The 24,917-nt window shown below is 50.2% G+C and overlaps 1 protein-coding gene across 1 annotated transcript in view; it reads right to left on the bottom strand.

Moving 5' to 3' along the window:
* The window catches only part of BPIFB4 (BPI fold containing family B member 4), a 29,240-nt gene extending 11,365 nt beyond the window's left edge, over positions 1-17,875 (bottom strand). The window contains exons 1-10 of the mRNA XM_021077979.2: positions 17,770-17,875; positions 16,755-16,817; positions 15,551-16,070; positions 14,511-14,615; positions 13,646-13,789; positions 8,015-8,078; positions 7,486-7,546; positions 6,388-6,479; positions 4,322-4,525; positions 1,908-1,961 (exon numbers count right to left, since the gene is read on the bottom strand). Coding sequence (XP_020933638.1) covers positions 1,908-1,961; positions 4,322-4,525; positions 6,388-6,479; positions 7,486-7,546; positions 8,015-8,078; positions 13,646-13,789; positions 14,511-14,615; positions 15,551-16,070; positions 16,755-16,817; positions 17,770-17,875 — 1,413 coding nt within the window. The remainder of the gene's footprint in view (positions 1-1,907; positions 1,962-4,321; positions 4,526-6,387; positions 6,480-7,485; positions 7,547-8,014; positions 8,079-13,645; positions 13,790-14,510; positions 14,616-15,550; positions 16,071-16,754; positions 16,818-17,769) is intronic.
* Between the last annotated feature and the right edge of the window lie 7,042 nt (positions 17,876-24,917).

Genomic DNA, 24,917 nt, shown 5'->3' with positions numbered 1-24,917 from the left:
AAAGGGACAATGCATCAAATAACCAGCTTCCCATATTTGCTAAATAACTGATTTATCAAAAAGTCTACGTTAAGGAACACTTTTTCTCAAATATATGAAATGAGCATAAATATATGGGGAAAACCACAAAGTTACTTTAAAAAGAAACCAATTTAAATGTAACTTTTAGGCAGTGCTGTGCATGGGCAGGACAGCAGGGTGGGTCCTGCTCCCAAGAAGATTCTATTCATTTTCTTGAACACAAAGCAAAATTCTTTTGGATAAGCTCTTGGTCTAACAGCAAATCTATTTATTCATCCAACTGGGCACTCAGTGGACTTGCCTTTTGGCAGAGTGGCTTTCAACCAGTCAAAGATTTGGTGCATTGGCTTGTCACAAAAGGATTTTCTGAACACTTCCCCAAAGGGACCTGGTTTACCAACCACCTCCACTCCAATCTGCAGAATCTCTGAGAATTAGCAATACTGCCTTCACAGGGACCCTGAGAAGTCACCTTGAACTCTTACCATAGCAGCCAGGAGACCCTGGATGACCATTCCAGCTGTAGGGTCAAGCCTCACCTGGTGACTCTGCCCCAGTCTGGGTCTCCAGGAGACATTCCTCTTTGTCTAGCCTGAATCCTCTCTGCTGAAGAACAAGCCCCATATGAAGGCCCCAAACCCTGCTCTAGCTCAGCTGTGCTGTTGCCATATCATGTGGCTGCTCTGAGCCTATTTCCCCATCTGTAAACTGGGTTGCTCATCCCTTCTGGCTCCATGGATGGAGGGATGATTAGCATCAAATGAAAGAATGAATTTTTTTAAACTTTTATGAACCATAATGTGCAGTACACATGAGAAGTGATCCAATACCTAAAAGGTCCTGTCGATTGAAGGGTCCACCTGCCTCCTGGAGAGCCACTGTGGCTGACATTAGCAATGGTGCCCTGCCATTCAGATTTCAACCACACGAGGGCGATAGTGACCATTTCTTGAGTTTGGTCTCCTTCCCTGCCTCTGTTGAATTCCACCCAGGACCAGGCAGGACAGGCGGAAAGGAGATTTTTTAAATGTCTAAAATGGCTAGAAATTACAGCAATGCTTTGCAGTTGTAAGAATCTCCTTGCTTCCAGGTGCAGGGTAGCAGGCCTGGGACCAGAGCTGGGGTGAGAACTGGGATGAGAGAGGCTTTTGTTCCAACTGGGTGTGGCGGGTAATCCAACAAGATTTCATTTGTGTTCTTTTTTTTTTTTTTTAAATAATGTTAAAAAATAAAATAAAATAATTTGTTGTTATTAACAAGAACAGTCATGGTCAAGATTTATCAAATGCTTACTCTAGGCCTAGGTTCAAATCCTAGGTCCATAGCCATCCTGAGGTGGGCATGTAGCCCATTTTCCAGATGAGAAAACTGAGGCTCAGAGACACGTCATTTCCCAAAGGGAACATGCTGAGTTGGAATTCAGATTCATGTCTGTCTGCTCCAAAGACCTGGCTCTTTCCCTCTAGGCCTCCACACACCCTCATGTGCCGGGTCAGCATCTTTACATGCATTATCTCATTCATCGCTTTTGCTCTCCTGGATGAATCTGTATGATAGGTATTAGCAGCTTTTTTTAACAGATGAGGAAACTAAGGCTCAGAGATGTTAAGACTCTTGCCTAAAGACACGCAGCCAGGAAGTGGCCTAGCTGGGATTAGACCTGTGCAGGCCAGGCCACTGCGAAAGCTCAGGTTCCTGCCACCTCAACCATCTATGCTTCCCACCTCCTAGGGGTCTGGCCTCCAAGGCTTTTTCACTGCAGCCCCAATGTGGGGTTGGGGGAGCACCCCACCCTGAAGCTGAGTGTCTTCCTTTCCCACCCAGCTCCGGGGACAGCAAGAGGGAGCATGAAGCCAAAGACATGGGGATGCACCAGGCTTCTGTACCTTGGGAATCAGGGCTCCCAGCGTGGACGTGGTGAGTGGAGGAAGCTCTTCAAACTGCAGGAAAAGAAGAAGGGTTATGTGAGTCCCTGAGGCTTTAGGGACAGACAGGAGTTGCTAACACAGTGGTTAAACTCCTGGAGTTCCTATCATGGCACAGCGGAAATGAATCCAACTAGGAACCATGAGGTTTCGGGTTCGATCCCTGGCCTTGTTCAGTGGGTTAAGGATCCAGCGTTGCCGTGAGCTGTGGTGTAGGTTGCAGATGCGGCTCAAATCCCATGTTTCTGTGGCTGTGGTGTATAGGCCAGTAGCTGTTGCTCCGATTAGACCCCTAACTTGGGAACCTCCATATTCTGTGGGTGTGGCCCTTAAACAAAAACAGTGGGGCCATCGCCTCCCCCTTAAAGACCACTTGGGAGGCCCTGCCTGTCAAAGAGCAGCTGCCATGCAGACCTCGGTAGCCATTTAGTGGAAGCTTATCACACACAGGACTTTTCAGAGCAGGAGGCAAGACCTGAATCTTCCTCCTCTAGAAATGTGATTCTTTATTAAAACAGCTTAAGCATCAGCTTGTCTGTGTGAGTAACCCCAGTGTCCACTACGTGCATGGTTCTGCCATATCCCTGAACTACCTGTACTATTATTTATTATTTCCTAAATAGCTTCTTTAAATGACTTACCTTTTTTTTTTTTTTTTTTTTTTTTGAATAGCTGTAGGTGTAGCATATGGAAGTTCCCAGGCTAGGGGTCGAATCAGAGCTACAGCTGCCAGCCTACACCACAGCCACAGCAATGCCAGATCTGAGTTGTGCCTGTGACCTACGCTGTAGCTTGCGGCAATGCTGAATGCTTAACCCACTGAGCGAAGCCAGGAATCAAACCCTCATCCTCACGGCCACTATGTTGGGTCCTTAACCCACTGAGCCACAATGGGCACTCCTTTAAAACTGAGTTACTTTTTAAAGTATCAAATACCAAAAAAATGGAAAGCCAGTACCACTTGACAGAGGAGATGGAAGCTGTAAAATTAAATGCAATGAAGACAAAACGGTGACATTACATTCTGCATGGGTACCGTCATCTGAGGGGGGGGACTTTAGGGGTGAGTTCTGTTCTGAGTTAAAAGAGGATACCTAAAAACTTAAGAGAGAGAGTTACCATAGACTGGCGCCAAATGGAGACTTTCCTCTTGATAGAATCAAGGTTGACATAACGTATGTGATTTTTTTTTTTTTTGGCTTTTTTGCTATTTTTTGGGCCGCTCCCGAGGCATATGGAGGTTCCCATGCTAGGGGTCGAATCGGAGCTGTAGCCTCTGGCCTACGCCAGAGCCACAGCAACGCAGGATCCGAGCCGTGTCTGCAACCTACACCACAGCTCACGGCAACACCGGATCGTTAACCCACTGAGCAAGGGCAGGGACCGAACCCGCAACCTCATGGTTCCTAGTCGGATTCGTTAACCACTGCGCCATGACGGGAACTCCCCACGTATGTGATTTTTAAGGGAAGAACGTCTTGTTCTTAGGAGACGCACACGGAAGCTGATGGAGGAAACTGTCATGATGTCTCAAAAAACTCAAGTTGTCCAACGATAGATGGGTGGACAGCAGAGAGACAGATGGATGGATGGATGGATGGATGGATGGATGGATGGATGGACAGACAAGTGGGAAGGTGGGTGGGCAGATGGATGGGTAGATATGAAGCATATATGGCAAAATATTAACTGGTGAAAGAAAAGATTTGGAGAGAAAATGACTTTGGAACATGCCTAAGGATGGTGTTTTATTCTTAAATATCTTTTAGTTAAGTAGTATCAATGTTTACCAAGTAAAAGGATTCTAAACATTTATATTGAGACACAGATATGTAGATTTATATTATGCTTTTAAAAATTGACTGGAATAAAACTGCATAAAATTGAATAGGGAGGGATTTTTGATGCTGTTTCATGTTGCATCTGTGAATCACTGAAAACCCTCCCAGTCACCCCACGTTGGTAACGCAGACATAACTGATACACATGAGTCCAGGGGTGGATGGTCCACAGTTTTCCGTGGTTTTGTTGTTTGTTTGTTGTTTTAGGGTCACACCCACAGCAATACGGAGGTTCCCAGGCTAGGGGTCCACTTGGAGCTACAGCTGCCAGCCTACACCACAGCCACAGCAACCCTGGATCTGAGCCACATCTGTGACCTACACGACAACTCACAGCAACATCGGATTCTTAACCCACTGAGGGAGTCCAGGGATCGAACCCGCAACCTCATGGATACTACTTGGGTTCATTACCGCTGAGCCACAACGGGAACTCCCACAGTTTTCGCTTTAAAGCCATTTCCCCAGAGCCCTGGGGACTACAGAGGCTGCCAGTACCCCGCCTCAACCCCGCACCCCAGGGCTGAGACTCACCATGCCGTCAGTGATGTCGATATCCAGAGCCCCTTGCTTCTGCAGGAGGGTCAGCACTGAGCCCAGGAAGTTGGCAGAAATGGCCAGCTGGGAGTTGGTGTTGTCGCCCATGGGGGGCAACTCTGGCATCTTCTGCCGGGGAGACATGGCCGGCCGCCCCAGCGGATAGTCGATGAGATCACCGCCAGCCTCCCCAACCAGAGTCTGGGGGAGCAGAGAAGAGAGGGGTCACAGGGAGAGGTGCAGGGAGAAGAGTGGGGGAGGGGCGGAAGGCTGGTGGGAGGCCCCGCATCTGCCTGCAGGCGGCCTCCCTTGATTAAACCCACTGAGTCTTAGCGTCTCGGTGACTCTTTGGTTTGTGACCCCCATGCATTCGACTCGTGATGGAATCGCATTCCCGCTTTATGACCGCTTGTAATTAAGCCAAGGAATAGCAGCATATATTTGAAATACAGGTATGACATGGATCTGGCTCTCCCACCCCAGCCCTGCAGTAACAAGTTAACGAGTTTATGCCCCTGCACACACATGTTGGAGTATTGGCTCTTTAAAGGTCAGGTTTTCTCCCTAGTCTATGAGGCGTGGTGTGTTTGCCTTATCTGGAGCCGCTCTGCCCTCAACCCCCGCTTCTGCAGTGCTGCCACCAGGACCTGTTCATCCTTGTTCAGCCTCAGCACCCCTACCGCGTGGTTGTTCTCTCCCCCGATGCCCCCACCCCTTTTTTTTTTTCTTTTTAGGGCCACACTTGCAACATATGGAAGTTCCCAGGCTAGGGATCTAATTGGAGCTACACCTGCCAGCCTACACCACAGCCATAGGAATGCAGGATCTGAGCCACATCAGCGACCTACAGCACAGTTCACAGCAACACTGGATCCTTGACCCACTGAGTGAGGCCAGAGATCAACCCTTGTTCTCATGGAGACTGGTCGGGTTCATTAAAGCTGCGCCACAACAGGAACTCCCCCCATACCCTTCTTTTGTTGCAGCCCACTCATCTGGCTGATCTTGATCAAACATTACCTCCTCCAGGAAGCCCTCTGTGACTTCCCTGAGTAAATCACACCCCTTTCTTTAGGGTCTGATAGCCTGGACCCTCTTTCACAGAGTTCATGATCTCTAATTGAATGCTGGTTTGAGGGATTCTTGGATGACCTCTCCTCTCCCTCTAAGAGATGGCCAGCTCCCTGAGATCAGAGATCTTGTCACGTTCACCACTGCACTTCCAGCCCCAACCCAGATCCTGGCACATAGCAGGGAACTGATGACTCTCTCATGAATAACTATATGTTTGTGAATATGCTTGGTATGCAGGTATGTGTGTGCACCGGTGTGCCGTGTACCTGAGAGTGTGGGAGGGCACTGTAGTTCTGCCTCTGATGGAGGAGGCGGGGAGGCAGCACAGGGGAAGTACACATGTGTGTACACCCGTGCACAGTTATGGCCAGATTCAGTGGTGTGCTCGAGCCAGCTCACACCAGCTCATGAGAGCCAATTCCAGGCATCTCTTCCCAACCCCGTGTTTAGTGAGTCATGGTAGTAGCCCGAAACTGGCCATTGTGGGAGTATGTACAGCTTGGAAATCAGCGAACACTACAAATCAGGACTTTTTTTAAAAAAAAAAATCATGAAGAGACAGTTATTAATGATTACCAGCACATGATTAGCCAGATTCACTCCTCCAGCAAACCCAAGCCCATAGCAGCAGCTCTGGTAACTAGAAGCCAGATTGCCTGCTTCAGAGCCCAAGTTTGCATTTATTAGCTGTGTGACCTTTGGCAAGGGGCTTAACTTCTCTGTGCCTCAGTTCCCTCAGTGAGTGCTTACATCATATGATTAATCTACATAAAGCACTGGGAATGTCTTGGCACACAGTCAGCACTCGCTACATGTTGGCTGTGATTGTGTTTCCCAGCGTAGCTTCTAGAAGGCCCTGATCTGATCAGAAAAGGTCCTATTCAATTGTTGCTTCCCAGAGCTTCAGTAGCAGCCCTAGAGGACTCTCCCTCATACCTCTGCCTGTGGGGAGAGGGGACCCCCCCTTGCCCTGAAGCCCAGGCACTCACATTGAGGTCCAGCTCCAGGAATTCCCCAGTCACAAGCGGGAGGCTGGAGAAGGTATACTGGACGCTTCCCAGTATCCCCAGAGGAATCAGAGCTGCAGGCAAAAGTGGCGAGGGGCTCACAAGAAGTTCCCCCTCACCCACCCAGACACCCTCCTTGTGGCCTGAGCGGGGGCGGGGTGGCAGGGTTCCAGCTCCAGACACCATGGAAAGAGCAAGTGGTCCAAGTTCAAATCCCAGCTCTGCCTCTCCTTTGCTGTGTGATCTCAGTCAAGATACTGCACCTCTCTGAATCTGTTTCCTCCTCCGTACAATAGGCTTAAAAGAACTCTATGGGGGGGACCAATGAGAGCCTGCATATTGATAAGCTTTGGAAACTGTAAGGTGCTGTACACCAGAGTAGAAGTTTTAGGGTTCCACAGTGGTGCTTAATTGAATCTGGTGTTTCTCTGACTTCTTGCAATGAACAGCTCTACCTTCTGGGCTCTTCCAGCCCTGTACGTGTGTAGAGGCTGTACACTGTACAACTCAGTGCTACCATTATGTTGTGGTCCATCTGAAAGGAAGTCCCTGGAATCATGGAGTACACAGCCAGGACAGCCACAGGGGACTGGCTTGCCTTCAGGAATGTTCACTCAGACATCCTGGATCAAAGGCTAGTGCTGGAGCCTGAGTCTGAGGACCAGGACAGTATCCATGGTGTCTGTCACTCTCCAATTTATTGCTCGTCAGTCTGCAGTCTCTCTAGGGAGTGCAGCCAACGCCCTCACTGCAGGGATGAAGAACTTGGAAGAGCCTCTCCAAGTCCACATGCTGCCTGCGGAAGAGCCAGGGCTTGCACCCAGCCTCCTGACACCCAGTCCAGAGCTGTAGTGCCCTTGGGTCCAAGAGGGAAGATGCTCCCTCGGGGACTTGGGGGGAATGTTTGGGGAGAAGTAGAAAGGCCACACAGCCCCTCTCCCCCAGCATCAGCTGCCCAGCCCTCCCCCGCCCTGGGCTCTCATCCCGGACATGACTGTGACCCTGGCACCTTCCGAAGACAGAACCCATATCAGGCGCTAGCAGATGTCAGTTGAATAAAGTGAAGCAGGAAGGACTTACAGTCCACAAGACCCAGCTGATCGTTGACAAGACCCAGCACCACGTCCACGATGGGGCAGAGCTGTAGGGAAGAGAGGCCATGACATTCTGGTGATGGCGCAGGGGGTGAGGGAGGGGGGTGCACACATCATAACACCAACGACAGCGAATGTGTACTGACAGCCTCTCTGTGCTTGGAGCTGTCCTCCCCACCAACCCATGGGGAAGGCTTGCTCCTGATCCCCATTTTACAGCTGGGAAAACCGAGACTCAGAGAGCTGATGTGATTTGTCATACAGCTTCGAAGTGCCAGAGCGGGGATTCAAACCCAGAATGCTGTGATCCTCAAGCTTCACCTCCTCATCCCTTCACTAATCTGCCCTCCACATTCCTCAGGGCCTGTCCCAGATCCCCAACAACACACCCCAACCCCCTGGCTCCCTCCATCCCTCTGGGTCACCAGCAACCCCTGGGGATGGAGGCTGGACTGTGGCCCCTCCATCTGGGAAAATCTGTGCTTCCAGCTCCTTGTGCCAGGCTACGTTCTTACCAAGTCAGGGAGGACGTTGGCCAGGACCCGGTTTACTAAATTGTCCACGAGGTTGGGGAGAAGCCTGAGGAGAGAGGAGCAGGATGAGGAGAGGCCACACTCATGGCCTCATCCAGGCGCTGCCTGAACAGCAAGAGCCCTTGTGTGCTGGAAAATTGTCCTGAAGGCTAGAAAGATGGGGGACTTTTGCCCTAGACCTGGATGGACAGGCTACCCAGGCAAATGGCTTGGCTTTTCATTCATTCCTTCATTCATTCATATATTCATACATTCATTCATTCATCTATTCATTCATTCATTGCACAAACAAATGCTCCTTGAGCTCTGCAATGGGCCTGGTCCAGGCCGGGGTGTTCCTGATTTTTAATGGCACACATCTCTCCTTCTGTGTACATGCCTCTCTGATGGACTCTTTTTTTCTTTTGGGGGCTGCACCTGTGGCATATGGACGTTCCCAGGTTAGGGGTCTAATCAGACCTGCAGCTGCCGGTCTATACCACAGCCACAGCGACGCCAGATCCGAGCCACATCTGCAACCTACCCCAGAGCTGGTGGCAGCACTGGATCCTTAACCCACTGAGCAAGCCAGGGATCAAACCCACATCCTCACGGACACAATGCCGGTTTCTTAACCCACTGAGCCCCAAACGGAAACTCTTCTAATGGACTCTTTGTTGCAACTTTATGTAGTCTTCCCAAAGAGAAAAATGAATGCATTTCTTTCACCAAGCATGCAGTACAGTATCTGGTGTGTACTATATAGTAGTCGCTCAATAAATGTTTGTGGAAGGGAGGGAAGGAGAAATACTGGTCCTCCAGAGAAACTGAAGTCTTGGTGCTGTAAAGATTGGGAAATGAGGAGTTCCCGTCATGGTGCAGCAGAAACCAGTCCGCCTAGGAACCATGAGGTTGTGGGTTTGATCCCTGGCCTCACTCAGTGAGTTAACGATCTGGCTTTGCTGTGAGCTGTGGTGTAGGTTGCAGGCGGGGCTCGGATCTGGTGTTGCTGTGGCTCTGGTGTAGGCCGGCGGCTACAGCTCTGATTGGATCCCTGGCCTGGGAACCTCCATATGCTGCAGGTGCGGCCCTAAAAAGACAAAAAAAAAGACCAAAAATAAATAAATAAATAAAGATTGGGAAATGGGACCCATTCTACAGACAAGAAAAGTGAGCTCCAAAGAAGTGACCCAGAGCAAGTCCTTAAGTCCATCCTCCAGCTCTAAACTAACTCTCCTAACCAGTCAGTGAAGGAGGAAAGAACCTATCAATGCAGACAAGACACCTAAATGGACAGACAGACGGACATGTACTGCAAGTATTTGTTTCCCGAGACCCTGCGGTGATGAGACAATGAGGGAAACACGACTATCCTAACACAAAAGTGTCCCTGACAGCCTGATGCCTTAGAAATCGGTCCCCCTCTGCCCTGCCTGTGCCCCGCCCCCACCCCCAGGTTGTAGCTGACTGTCCAATGCCCCGCAAAGCGAAGAATTTCTTCAGATAAAGTCCTAATTAGGTCATTTCCTCTCAAGGTTACTATGTTTTATGGTCTCTCTCTCTTTTTTTTCTTTTTCGGCCACACACGAAGCATGCAAAAGTTCCCGGGCCAGGGATGGAATCTGAGCCCCAGCTTTGACCTGCACCACAGCTGTGGCAACGGCAACGCCAAATCCTTAACCCATTGCGCCACTGTGGGAACTCCTTGCGTTCTCCTTTTTAAGTGGATTCACCTCAAGGGGCCTTGTCTTGGTTCTAGTTCTTCTTAGATGACCGGGCCCGTGAGAACCCACATGCCTGTTTACCCGTGTGTGTGTGTGTGTGTGTGTGTGTGTGTGCGCGTGCGGGCCTTGAGGGGGTAGTTTGAAGTTAACCAGGGTATGTTCAGGGCACAGATTGTTTTCTCTCGGGAAGCTATCCAACAGACACACTGGTCCACACGTGAAAAGACGTATGTAAAAGACTGTTCATTGTAGCCTCATCCGTCCGAGCAGATTGGACGAATTGCCATGTTCAACACTAGGGGGCGGGGCGAGTCAGCCTTGGCTCATCGGGACGGTGGGCTATTTATTACGCAGCTGTGAAAAGGTAAAGGAAAATCTTTGCAAATGAATCGACTGACAAGGGATTAATCTCCAAAATTTATAAACAACTTCTGCAGCTCCATAGCAAAAAAAACAAAAAACCCCATCCAAAAATGGGCAGAAGATCTAAAAAGACAGTTCTCCAAAGAAGACACACAGATGGCCGAGAAACACATGAAAAGATGTTCAGCGTCACTCATTATTAGAGAAATGCAAATCAAAACCATGATGAGGTACCACCTTACACCAGCCAGAATGGCCATCATCCAAAAGTCTACAAACAACAAGTGCTGGAGAGGGTGCGGAGAAAAAGGAACCCTAGTACACTGTTGGTGGGATTGTAAATTGGTGCAACCACTGTGGAAAGCAGTATGGAGATTCCTCAGAAAACTAAACATAGAATTCCCATTTGATCCAGCAATCCCTCTCCTGGGCATCTATCCAGAGAAAACCACGACTCGCAAAGACACAAGTACTCCGATGTTCACTGCAGCACTATTTACAATAGCCAAGACATGGAAACAACCTAAATGTCCATCGACAGAGGAGTGGATCCAGAAGATGTGGTACATATACACAATGGAATATTAACTCAGCCATTAAAAGGAACGAAATACCAGCATTTTAAGCAACATGGATGGACCTAGAAACTATCATGCTAAGTGAAGTCAGCCATACAATGAGACACCAACATCAAATGCTTTCACTGACATGTGGAATCTGAAAAAAGGACAGACGGAACTTCTTTGCAGAACAGATGCTGACTCACAGACATTGAAAAACTTACGGTCTCCAGAGGAGACAGTTTGGGGGGTGGGGGGATGTGCTTGGGCTGTGGGATGGAAATCCTGTGAAATCAGATTATTATGGTCATTATACAACTACAGATGTGAGAAATTCATTTGAGTAATAAAAAAAAAAGAAAAAAAAGGTAAAGGAAAGGAAACTCTCTGTGTTGAGATGCAGAGGATTCTCCCAATAGATAAAACGTGAGAGAAAAGTGCAAAACGGTGTTTCTAGTATGTGCTCATTTGTGTTAAAATGATGGCAGAATGAGACTCTATACTCACGTTTGCTTCATTTGTACAAAGACACTGGAGGGACAATCAAGAAACCGTGGAGGTGAGCTCAATGCAAAGCAGGGAGATGGGAGATGGGAGGGGGGCTGTGCCTTTCTACCATTTAATATTTTTTTATTTTTTAAAAAATTTTTATTATAGTTGATTTACAATGTTCTGTCAATTTCTGCCATAGAGCAAAGTGACCCAGTCATACATATATATTCTTTTTCTCTTATTATCTTCTATCATGTTCTATCACAGTGATTGGATATAGTTCCCTGTGCTCTACAGCAGGACTTCATTGCTTATCCATGCTAAACGTAATAGTTTGCAACTACCAACTCCTTTTTATCATTTAGTATTTTTGAACCATATACTAGCTGATATATTTCCTCATGAAAAGGTGGATTAAAAATCTGTAAGGTTTCGGGGAGTTCCCGTCGTGGCGCAGTGGTTAACGAATCCGACTAGGAACCATAAGGTTGCGGGTTCGGTCCCTGGCCTTGCTCAGTGGGTTAACAATCCGGCGTTGCCGTGAGCTGTGGTGTAGGTTGCAGACGCGGCTCGGATCCCGAGTTGCTGTGGCTCTGGCGTAGGCCGGTGGCTACAGCTCCGATTCAACCCCTGGCCTGGGAACCTCCATATGCCGAGGGAGCGGCCCAAGAAATAGCAACAACAACAACAACAAAAAGACAAAAAAAAAAAGGAAGAGGACAAGATGGCGGAGGAGTAGGGGGACACGCTCGCCCTCTCCCACAAACACAACAACAACAACAACAAAAAAATCTGTAAGGTTTCCATTGCAGGGAGGGGTTGGGAGGGTGAGAATAATATATTCACACTATTGTATAAAATAGACAACTAATAAGAACCTACTGTGTAGCACAGGAAAATCTACGCAATAGTTTGTAATAACCTATATGGGGAAAAAAAAGAATGGATATATTTATATGTATAACTAATTCACCTTGCTGTACACCTGAAACTCATGCAACATTGTAAGTCAACTGTATACCAATAAAATAAAATTTAAAAATCTTTCAGAGTTCCCATCGTGGCTCAGTGGTTAACAAATCCGACTAGGAACCAAGGGGTTGTGGGTTCAACCCCTGGCCTCGCTCAGTGGGTTAAGGATCCAGCATTGCCGTGAGCTGTGGTGTAGGTCGTGGCCGATCTGGCATTGCTGTGGCTGTGGCATAGGCCAGCAGCTACAGCTCCGATTAGACCCCTAGCCTCGGAACCTCCATACGCTGCAGGTGCGGCCCTAGAAAAGGCAAAAAGACAAAATAAATAAATAAATAAATAAATAAAAATCTGTCAGGTTTCTACCCGTCAGAATGGCCATCATTAAAAAGTCCACAAAGAAGAGTTCCCTGGTGGCTCAGCAGAGTAAGGATCTGGTATTGTCACTGCTATGGCTTGGGTCACTACTCTGGGGTGGGTTTGATCACTGGCCCCAGAACTCCTGCATGCCCTGGATGTAGCCAAAAAAAGAAGTCTACGAATAACCAATTCTGGAGAGGATGTGGAGAAAAGGGAACCCTCCCACACTACTGGTACGAATGTAAACAGGTGCAGCCGCTATGGAGAACAGTACGAAGGTTCCTCAAAACTAAAAATAAAGTTACCATATGATCCAGCAATCCTACTCCTGGAGGAGAAACAATGACTCAGAGAAGCCCAGAGGAGTCAGAAATTTAGGGTTCAAGTTACACAATGTGTTTTCTGATTCCACGGTCTGGACGAGATGACGATTGAGGGAACTGGGGCGAGAAACTGATGAGACAGGAAGGGAAGGAGCAGGGTCCTCAAAGAGAGGAGCAGGGCGAGGGTCTCCCAGGATGAGGGCCAGGGAGCGACGAGAAAGGGACTCAGCTCCGAGCTGCCCTGTTGTGCCCTCGTCTTAGACCATCACCTGGGGACAGCATATCAGTCAATATGCAGACACTTTCCCCCCAGAGGCTAGAGGACTTATTATTATTATTTTCTTGCTTTTAAAAATTAAAGTATAGTTGACTTACAATGTCATGCCAATTTCTGCTCTACTCAATATACGGACACTTAAAACCTCTTTGGGACAGAGGGTGCGGACTTGGCCACCTTGTGGGGAGTGTGTAATAGAAAAAACTCGCCACCTGAGCAAGGGCGTATTGAACAGAAGCAACTGGGAAGTCTCCCTGTGAGCTGGGAGACAAATGGACACAAAACTCCTGTAAGACATATACTCATAAACTCTCAAAATGTGTCAGGTTCTTCATTAAGTGTTTTACGTGCATGATCTTAGTTCCAAAGGGGGAAAAAATTACTGCCATTTCACAGACAAAGAAAATGGAGCTCAGAGAGGGCAACAGAGTCACCCAGCAAGAGAATAGTGAAGCTGAGGAGTTTGAAACCCAGGCTGCTTCCAGAACCTCTGTTCTCAACATCTGATTTGACTGACAGACCACTCTATCATCCCCCAAGGCACGCCACTGCCCGCTGATACTCACCCTCGCAGCAGTCTGACTTTGATGCCTCCCAGGAGGGTGTCACATCGCTCGATAACCAGACGCGGGTAACCCGTGCGGTCCATGGTCAGCCGGACCTTGGCCGTGATGTTCACTTCCACGGCGATGTCCAGGAAGCCAATAAGACTGGAAGAGACCACGGAACCAGGGAGACAGTGGGTCACCCCCCCAAAAAAAACACCCTCACACAATGGCTTTTGCCCTGGCTGTCCCTTCCACCCCATCTACTATGCTGCCTGCTTATGTCACAAACAGGGGCTTCGTGGCCCCTCAAGTCATCATACGAGAGCTTCAAAGGCTGGGGACAGGGGTCCATAAATGAACCTCAGGTATAAATTCTGGTTTCCAAGGTGATCACCCTTTCACCTAGCTTTGTAGAGATGACCTTGTCCCATGGGGATAAATCGATGCAAAATCCACCCTCTGGGGTCCTCGAATGAGCACCAACCACGTGCAGGCACTATCCAGGGAGGCCTTTGCCAGCCTTCCCTCACTGTGGCCACAGCCACCTGAAAAGCTATATGTCTTATTACGCCCATCGCCGATGAAGATACTAAGGTTCCGTGACATTAGGAGGACCAGCCCAAGGTCACAGAGATTAAAAGAGAGAGTCTGGATTCGAACCCAGGCTGGCCTCTGGCTCCAGCCTTGCAGATCTTAACCACCACCCAGGCTGCCATCCCTGTTGACTGCTCAGGAGATGATCTGAGCCCAAAGGCATAAGCCATGCATGTGCTGGTGACACATTAGGTCTTTCGGTACCCATATTACAAAGGGGGGACCCACCCCAAATCCCTCAGCCAGGAAGTAGGGTGGCAGGGGCCCTTCCAGGGCCAGGGACACACACCTCTTCCCGTTGATGGCCACGCGGGTGTACAGGCTCAGGTAGACGCCCACACCTGGCAGAAGCCGCACAGACACCCGAGGGAGGGTGAGCTCCACGATGCGCAGCCTGCACAGGATCGAGAGCAGTGAGTAGGCGTCCACCCCCATGCCTGCCTCCCCAATCACTCAGAACCTTCCTCCCTACACCCCTTCCTCTGCCCCCCTTCATTCCTCCCCACTGTAAAAAGACCTGAGTTTCATGGATAGAACTTGAAAAACACAGGAGAAGTTAAAGGCAAAAAAAAAAAGCCGTGCCCCGTACTCCCACTTCCTGGAGCCCACTGTGTTCACTTCCATGTATTCCCTTTGCAATTGTTTTTCATGTAAAGATGCTATTCCTTCTGTCTGTCCTTGACACTCTTTGCCTGGTTCCCTCCTACACATTCTTTCGATGTCAGCTCTGGGTCCTCTTCCTCCAGGAAGCCTCCCCTGATTGACTCTGGAAGTTCATTTCTCCATGAACTTCCCAGCACTGTGGTAATTGTACGTTTCCAGGCTTCTCTTATTAGTGTCATCTACCCACCAGCCTGCAAGCTCCAAGGGGACAAAGGATGTGTCTTTTCTTGGATAACCATGAGGTTGTCCCCAGTGCCAACAAGCGCCCCACACATAGTAGGGGCTCTAAATATTCGTTGAATTAAATAGTGAATATGAGGAGGCGGCTAGGCATCCTCCTAGGTATGATTTTATACCCTTGGATTTTTTCCACCTAGACTGTATTGCTATGACCATTCTACAGAGGAGGAAACCAAGACTCAGAGAAGAATGGCCCAAAGTCACAGTAATATAAAAGGTTGCACTTGGGACTTAAATTCAGGACTATTTAATGACAAGACCCCAAACCATGCAACTTGGGGCTCAAGATATCCAATTCTGAGGCCAGGCCCTCAAGTGCATAGGGCGCTGAAGACTGTCCCTTTCCAACTCCAGTCTTCTGGGGGTGAGCACCCCTGTTTGGTGGTTCATCAAGGAGCTCTATAGGAGAGCCTGGCCCCTCCTTACCCTGTGATGCCCTGCACGGTGCTGAGGATGCCGCCCTCGCCGAGCACGCCCAGGACGCCGCCTCCTCCGAGAAGTCCTCCATCACCAAGGAGACCACCTCCGCCGAGCAGGCCGCCTTGGCCCGATAGGATGCCGTCGGCTGCCAGCATGCCCCCAGTGCCCAGCAAACCGCCTGGGCCCAGGGCCCCTGTGGCTACACCGGGGGGGAGCTCTCCAGGCCGCAGCTCTCGCCGGTGAAGTCGGCCCACAATTGGCGCACCTTCAGCTGACCTGAACCGCCCGTGGTCCCGGTGGCTGCCGTGTGCACTCTCAGCGCTGCGGTAGTTGCTATTTCGGAGGTCCCTGATGCTTCCATCAGGCTCAACGATCTCACCATAGCGGTATTTGCCCCCCAGCTGAGCAGTGTTGTCATTGGCCTCAATGTGACCATACTTGTAATTACCCCCGAGCTGCTTGCCATTGGTGTACTTTGGGGGCGGTTCTCGAACGTGGAAGTCATTGTAGGGAATGCCGCCGACACCTCGAGGGAATTCAGCGCGTCTGTAGTCATCGTAATGGTGCCGGCCACCACCCAAAAGACCACCACCGCCCAAGAGACCACCACCACTGCCACCCAGCAGCCCCCCACCACCGTGGCCTCCACCACCCAAGAGACCGCCACCACTGCCACCCAGCAGCCCCCCACCACCGTGGCCTCCACCACCCAAGAGACCGCCACCACTGCCACCCAGCAGCCCCCCACCACCGTGGCCTCCACCACCCAAGAGACCGCCACCACTGCCACCCAGCAGCCCCCCACCACCGTGGCCTCCACCACCCAAAAGCCCGCCACCACTGCCACCCAACAGCCCCCCACTACTGTGGCTTCCACTGCCCAGTCCCCTCCCACCACTGCTGCTCTCACTACCCAAGAGCCCCCCACTACCACCCAGCAGCCCCCCACCGCTGCTACCCCCGCCACCCAGCAGCCCCCCACCACTACCACCCAGCAGCCCCCCACCACTACCACCCAGCAGCCCCCCACCACCGCTGCTACTGCCACCCAGTAAGCCTCCTCCAACTCCGCCCAACAGGTCACCACCACCCCCTCCACTCCCGCCACCAAGCAGGCCCCCCAGAAGACCACCTCCCCCGCCACTTCCACCTCCACTTCCACCAAGCAGACCCCCCAGGAGAGGCCCACCACCATCACCACCAGCTTTACCCATGGGCACCTCTCTCAGGGCCGAGCGGAGAGCATCACTTTGCTGCAGGGTGCCCGAGATGGCTGCGGAGAAGCAAAAATCTCAGTTAGGTGCCCCCCCCCCAGCCCCCAGGCACTGCCACCCTGCATGGCTCAGGTCTCTAGGTCCCCCTCTTCCCATGGGTCAAATGCCAAGGTCGAATGGAAGGACGCCTCCAGACCAACTTCACATCCCAGGGGGCTCATTAGCTGCTGGCTTTGATCTCTTGTGCTGGACTTTGACAGCATCCAGACAAACGTGAGTAGATTTTCTTCATAATCCTCCCTCCCTTCCAAGAGTTCCACACTTTACAGTTTAAAAAAACCTACTTTCTCGTGTATTAAGTGAACTGATTCCTGAGAAATAGTCAAGGCCAGAATTCTTATCCTCATTTGATGGATAAAGAAATTGAAACCTGTGACACTTAAGGAATAACCTTATTTTTTCATTCTCATGATAAGCCTTGGATAGGAACTGGGGCAGGGAAAGTGTCCTCATTTGCCAGGTCACGAAAGTGAGGTCCCGAGCCTTGGAGGCAGGATCAATGACAGCTCCCACTTTTGAGGGCCTTCTATGAACCAAGAACCGTGCTAAGTTTTCAAAGAGTTTTCTCATCTCACTCTTCTGAGATGGGGACCAAATGACACCTTCTTTGCAGATGAGAACACTGAGGCTCAGAGAATTCAAGTCATGGGCTTAAAGTCACACAGTCAGTATCTGAACCCCCAGGGAGGCTGACTCTAGGATCCAAGCTCTTAACCACTGCTTTCTATAGCCTCAAGCACAAAGTCCCCAGGATGGTATCTGGCCCATGGCGGGTGTTCAGGAAGTGATAGAAAGAAAGAAAAAGGGGAAACTGAGGCCCAGAGAGGAGTCACCCATCCATCTGATGTAGAATCTGCCAGTGAGGGAGAGAATCCCTGGGAACTTCAGAGTTGGCTGGACTTCCCCACCCACCCCATGCCATCCCCCAGCCCCCTGCAGGGCTGGACTCACCATTGCTCAGCACATCTTTGGTAACTCTGAGGACAGTGTTGGCTTCTTGAGGGATGCCACACACAGCCGCCACGGATAGAGCAGCCACAAACCACGCCGTCCACATGCTGGCACTAGCTTCTCTGCTAAGGAGACAGTGCATACTAGGGCCATGGCTGGGTGTCACCACCCTGGTCAGCAAGTGAAGTTATAACCCCCCCACACACACACACAACCTGCCAAGAGTCACACCAAGATCATGTGGGCCCAGAGACAGGGGAAAGGACCCAAGGTCCCACATGGGGCAGGTCCAGAGTTCCTGATACCACCTTCTGAGTTTTTTCAAATTGCAATGAATCTGGAGGCACAGAGCAGATCCGTTAACCAAAGTGTCCCACTGCATAGATGTTTTATTATGTCCCGAGATGAAAATTTCCAAATGAAGTCTCAGGAAGAGAAAAGGAGTAATGGGGATTCCAACCAAATTAGCAAATTAGTGGAAGGTAGGCTCTGGGGAAATATCTCCAGAGATTTCTGGAAAAATCTACCCATTTATTCACCTAGCCACCCATGCATTCTTCCACTCACCCATCCATCCATCTATCCATTCATCTATCCATCTTTCTTCCTATCTATGCATCCTTTATCTGTATCTAACAAGCCAGAAAGCCAGTGATATGTCCATTCATCTACATCCTTCCTTCTGTACATCTTTCATCCAGATATCCTTCCATCAACCCATCCACCTGTCCACACATTCATCTGGCCACACTTCCACGCATGCATCCAGCCAGCAAATACCCTTTCCCACCTCTTCAGAGGAGACAGCTCTACACTGTGCAGCTAAGGTTAAGGGCTCCAGATCAGAGCTCTGCGGGTTGCAATCTTTAGGCAAGAGACGACCTTTTCAAACCATGGCTTCCTAGTCACCAGCACATCACAATGGGTACACAGCACTCAATAAACTGTAGCTATTGTTTGGGAAGTATTATTTGAGACCCTTAAGAAGTGGGTGCGACGTGTTGTGAGATGGAAGGGGTGAAGCATGCATTTGGGGTTGAGCAGGTCAGCCTCTAGGAAATTTATTTTTACTGCCTCCAAGCCCTCGCCCACTTCTCTCACTCCACTGGGCTCAGTCTGCCCATTCGCCGGCCTCAGAGAATCAGAGTAGGGCACGGCCTCCCATCTGGGCCACACTGCGAAATTGTTACTTCAGCCTCCTCTGCTTATGCACCCTCTTCCATTTCCCCTGCCCCAACCTCCTTAAAATTCACAAAGCTCCGGGGTTATTTCCTCTCTTTTATCTGCTCCCAGGAGAGTCTCAGAGCCACTTACTTATACCAGAATATCAAGGGCTACTGTGTCCAAGAGGATTCTCTCCCCACTGGCTTCCTCACCTCGTTCCTAACCCCACTGCCCAGAGAGTTCTGGGTTCAGAAAGGATTATCAACTTTTGTTTAAAAGATGAGCATCAGTGGAGGGATTTCTGACATCAGCAAGCAGCTGAGGAATCTCAGGGGGGCAGCAAAGGCCCCAGGTACCCAAGATCCTTGGGGAAGATGAGTGCAGCTCTGTTCACCCAGGTAATTAGAGAGACTCGTTGATCCCTGAGAGGCTCTCCTGACTATGCCCATGTTGCCAGAAAGATAACTGAGGCTCAGAAAAGAGTGACCAGGCAGTCCCAGGCTGGGACATTCCTCGTTACCTCCCCAGGCCTCGGCCTCCCCCTGCCCGGACACTGAAGAGGGAGGGGGCTCGTCCTTACCCCCGGGAGGTCCCTGCAGCTCAATCTCGAGAGGTCCCGTTCACGGGGCCCCTGCTTTTGGCTAAATCTGGTCAGAGGCCGGTCTTATATAGCAGCCGGAGTCTGATCCCAGACCCAGGGAGGGAAACACCATGTAATTACAAGACACCGGAATCCAGATTTGCTCTGCAAATTGGGCGTTGAGACCCAAAACCACAAGGGTTTGTGGTTTGTGGCTAATTCTGAGAAATGTGTTCAGCCCCGGATGCTGTCACACGAGCTGGGGCTTATCAGCCCTGGGTTTGGGCTCATTCCTGGAGACCCCAGCTAAGGCCCCCAGATGGGGGAAGTGGAGGCATCCCCAGATGCATCTAGTTTCCAGCTGGAAAGCAGGCACTGCCCATTCTCAATGGCCGGGGCCGACAACGTGTGCCCGGACCAGACTTAGCATCAGGCTGACCCAGGTTCAGACCTTGCTCAACCCTGAACTCACTGCCTGACTGAGACCTTGGGCCAGCCACCTCCTCTTACCTTTCATTATGTATCTCCTTCTGTTAAGTGAGTTAATACCTGCCTCATAAGACTGATTTGAGGGTTCAGGGAGATGGATATGGGTTTGACCCTTCAAGCTTGGGGCAGGTGCAAAGAGAACAGCTAGACAGGCTTCTTTTGACCTGCAGAAGGTTTTCTCCCACTATTTCATTATGAAATGTCCACACATACAGCAAAGTTGAAAGAACTGTACCGCAAACACCCATAGACTTGTCCTCTGACACCCACCAGCCACATCTACCATTAATGTTTTGTTACCCTTGTTTTATTCTCCACCTGTTCATCCATTAATCCATCTTTCTAAAAGATACATTTCAAAGTAAGTTGCAGTTACAACAAGGTCCTCCTGCAGAGCACAGGGAAATATATCCAATTTCCTGAGATAGACCATGATGGAAAAGAATATTAAAAAGATGTATTTAAAAGTATAATTGAGTCGTTTTGCTATATAGCAGACATTGGCACAACATGTACATCAACTATACTTCGATTTAAAAAAAAACCTTGCAGTTGGGAGTTCCCACCGTAGCTCAGTGGTTAACGAATCCGACTAGGAACCATGAGGCTGTGGGTTCGATCCCTGGCCTTGCTCAGTGTGTTAAGAATCCGGCATTGCTGTGTTGTAGGTTAAAGACGTGGCTCGCATCCTGTGTGGCTGTGGCGGTGGCGTAGGCCGGCGGCTACAGCTCTGATTAGACCCCTAGCCTGGGAACTTCCATGTGCCATGGAAGCGGCCCTAGAAAAGACAAAAAGAAAAAAAAAAAAAAAACCTTGCAGTTAAGAGTCCATTTCTCTCTAAACACTTCAACATATACCAATGTGATTCTTTTCTTTAGATGTAAAATTTACATATGGTGAAATATACAAATGTTTTGTTTATTTGTTGAATTTTGACCATGTTACACAACATGTAGCCTGTACCCCTATCTTAATATAGAGCATTTTCTTCACCCTAGAATGTTCTTTCCTGTCCTGTCCTAGTCAGTGCCTGCTCTCACCCCTCAGAGGCAGCCACTGCCCCTCCGAGACCTGCTGGGACACAGCCCAGACTTCTTCCTTGACCTCTAGGGCAGATCCGCCCTCTACACTCAGTGTCGCCCCCTCCCCTCACACACTACTGTGCAGTCCTTTCATCACCAACCCCCTGCCCAAGCCTCCCTGTCTCTGGACCTTTGCACGTGCCATGTCTGCCATAGACTACCCTTCTCCAGACTCCACACTTAGTCACACGAGTGCAGAAATGCCAGCTTCTCTGGAAAGCTTTCTGTGACAACTCTCAACTCTGACCCATCCTTCAGACCACCCAAGGCCCTCTGCACCCCACAACTGAGATGGCATTGCTTTGTGCAAACCAAGCCTGTGCCCTACTCCTAGCCCAGCACAGGTGCACATGCTGATGTAGCAAATGAATGAATGAATGAATGATGAATGCTCTTGCTTCATCCACACCAGCTGGGGAGCTCTCTGAGTCCTCCTTGCTTCTCATCCCCTGGCCCCAGCCTAGGTCCTGCCTCTAAGTTTAATTGATGCCACCTCCTCCCGGCCCCACCAGGCCCATCTGAGAACTCCTACAGGGTGTGGGGGCATTTCTCTCTCCCCACCAAGAACTATTCTCAAGCCAGGCTGGGAACTCATGTGTGTTCCCCTGAACTCTGTAGAGAGGTGCTTCCTCCCCGACTCCCCAGGGGAGGTAGGGGCTCAGAAGGCAGCATGGCTGATGTCAAGGTCTGCCAGATTCATCCATGTCAACGCTGGTCCCTGGACCAGCCCCTCTCTGGGGCTCAGTTTCCCCAACTGCTGTGGGTGTATAAATGGAACAGGCTTTGGAGCTGGGTGCTAGGTTTGAATTCTGCTGCCAGCTCTCTCCAAACTTGTTTCTTTGGTTCTGAGCTGGTGACCAGAACACCCTGGCCTCAGAAGGATGTTGTGAGTCAAATGACTCATCTATGCAAAATGCTGAGAACAAGCCCGGCACACAGTCAGGGTGCATTTTTATCCTAACGTCCTGGGTTTCTGCTGGCTCCACATGGCAGAAAGTCTGTGAAAGCTGTTAGGGGTGTGTGGGTGTGCTTGAGACCTGGCCCTGGACCACCTCATCATCTGTAGGGGCTAGAAGGGTTCTGGGCAGGGACCCCAAGAGCCACACGCCTATGTTCCCACATCCCATGTGCCCTCTCAGCCCTGGACAATCCCTTCTCCTCCAGAGCCTCAGTCTGGCCAGCTGAGAAATGGGCATAAACACACCTCCCTATTAGAGTTTCAAGGATTACAAAGGAAACATCTAGGAATTCCCTGGTGGCTCAGTGTAGTTAAGGTTGTCACTTCTGTGGCTAGGGGTGCTGCTGTGGCACAGGTTCCATCCCTGGTCCCAGAACTTTCACATGCTGCAAGTGTGGCCAAAAACCAAAACCAAAAACCAAACCAAAACAACAGAGGAAGCATTTGGAACCCACTTGGAGCCTTGTGGGGGCTCAGCAAGCCCCTATTTTTATTTCCCCATTGCCTGGCACTAAGTGGGATATGAACACTTGTTAAACAAAAAACATCACCTCTTAAAACTGAAATACAATGCAGAGAAAGCAACTCTGGCTTCCCCACCTGGCCCTCCACAACAGCAGGATGCGGATCAACTCCCACCGTAAACTGTAGAGGGCAGTGCACACTCGACGGTAGTTATTGTCAGTCACCAGAGACTCTGTGCCCATCTTCAGCCCCCTGAGACCTGCCAGGTCCTAGTGGCCATGAGGCCGGCCTGCCCCCTGGGGCCCGAGAGGATTAGAGTAGTCCTGGCGCCAGGGAGATCACCTGGGCTTAGTGTCCAAAAGGCACCTTTGTCTGGAGCTGGAGGGACCAGGCCCTAGGAGGTGACTCAGCCTTGTAGGGGGCCACATGGGGGTTCATGCAGGGGGGCTGTCGGGACCAGGAAACAGAACCAGCCCTACTACCAACCCCTCCATTCAGCCCTTGTCCCCCTCAGAAGCTCACTAGGCCTGCAGGGGGCTGCCCAGCAAGGGGGCTTCCTGCTGGTCCTGTTTCACTTCTCACCCTAAAAGCGAGGTTCAGAGCCTGGGCTCTGGAGTCAGGGGGCCTGGGTTTGAGTTCTAACCTCATCACTTCCTAGCTGCGTGCCTTGGACAAGTCTCTTAACCTCTCTGTGCCTCAGTTCCCTCAACTCTGGCATGAAGATAAAATTGGTTTCTACAAAGTGGGGTTGATTCAAGGAGTCGACACAACATAACCAAAGCACTTAGAACAGCATCTGACACTTAGTAAGCATGCAGTGAAGGCAGCAAGTATTACTTTCACAGCAGTGAAAAGCCCAGGCTTTGGAATTAGGGTAAGAAGAATCTCGTTCAAATCCTGGCTCTGCCACTTAGGGGCTGTCCAGTTCCGTTTCTCTGAGCCTCAGTCTCCTCATATGTAACACAGGGTGATACTACCCACCGATTGTGGTCACTACAAAGATCAAGTGAGCAAAGGGATCTAAGCATCTAACACAGTGTGCGGTATACAGTACATGCTCGACAGGTTAGCTGCTCCCAGCGGTACTCTGTGCAGCCGCAGGGTGCGCCACGGTGAACAGAGGCCATCCCTGACCTTGTGGAGCTCTCGATCAAGTGGGAGAACAGGATGCGGCGGTGACAATCCTGGGCAGGGAACATGGCAACAGACCCTGCCTCACCCAGCATGTGAGGCTGGAGGCACTCTTCCTACGTTACAGGGACTGCCTCCTTTAATCCTCAAGCGACCTCTGAGTGAGTCCAGAGGATTCCCATTTCATAGACGAAGAGCCTGAGGCGCACGGACAGCTCTGCTTTCCCCCTGCCATGCTCCAGGAGGATTGGCAGAGACCACATCTGGGCAGCCTCGAATGTCAAACCTGGGCGTGGGGATGATTTCCTGTTGGCAGTGAGAATCCGGCCAGGGAAGGTCTGCCAGTTGAGGTCAAGGATGGGCAGAAGGAGGATGGAATGGGAGAGTGTGTGAGGACAGGGAGGGGCGGATGTGGTCCTCGTGAGAGATGAAGAGGGTGTCCTGGGCTTTGGGTGGAGAATCGGGAACAGATGAAGGCAGGATGAGGAGGTAGAACAATGCAGCCGTAACACGAGCTGACAGGCACGGAGGGCTTCTTAGGGGTGAGTCACCATCCTATGGGCTGGTTAAACCTCAAAACCTTATTGTATATTTCTTGCTATACAGCAGAAATTGGCACAATATTGTAAATCGACCACACTTTAATAAAAAAAATTTAAATGCTTATTATTATCATCCCCAAATTACTGATGAAAAAATCAAGAGTCTGAGATTAAAAGACTTGCCAAAGCCACATGGCTAGTTGGCAGCTGGGGTGGGATTTGAACAAAGGCAGTTAACTTGAGCCACTAATTTAATCACTGAATTGCCGTGGGTGGGAGTCGAGAGACACTGAAAGTGAGAAGGAGTCAAAGATAAATCCCAACATGTCACTCAGCACTGGGCCTGGCCTTTAGTAGGTGCCAATAATTTTAGGGTGGATGGGAAGGAAGGAGGAAAGAAGGGAAGGGCAGAGGAAGAATAGGTAGAAGCGTAGATGGATGGATGGATGGGTGTGTGAATGGCTGGATGGATGGATGGATGGAGGGGTATGTGGATGGATGGATGGATGGGTGGATGGGTGGAAAGATGGTCACAGGATCATTCCTACTGGGGGGTAAACCTCAAGATGGATTCCAGTTCTCCTCTGCCCCCTCAACTCCTCTGAGCCAGTTCCAAAAACTTCACTGACACCTCTTCACACATAAGTACCAACTGGGGCCATTCTCCAAAACCATGCAGGCCCATCTTGAGTAGCAGAAAGGGGCCCAGGAGAAAGAGGCAGAAGCCCCGGTTTCCC

This window comes from Sus scrofa, chromosome 17, assembly GCF_054392235.1.
Source record: "Sus scrofa isolate SSC_HxYL_T2T_F1_AM1 chromosome 17, Sscrofa_HxYL_maternal_Yorkshire_Landrace_v2.0, whole genome shotgun sequence".
Lineage (NCBI taxonomy): Eukaryota > Metazoa > Chordata > Mammalia > Artiodactyla > Suidae > Sus > Sus scrofa.
This window is presented reverse-complemented; position numbering and strand designations above follow the sequence as displayed.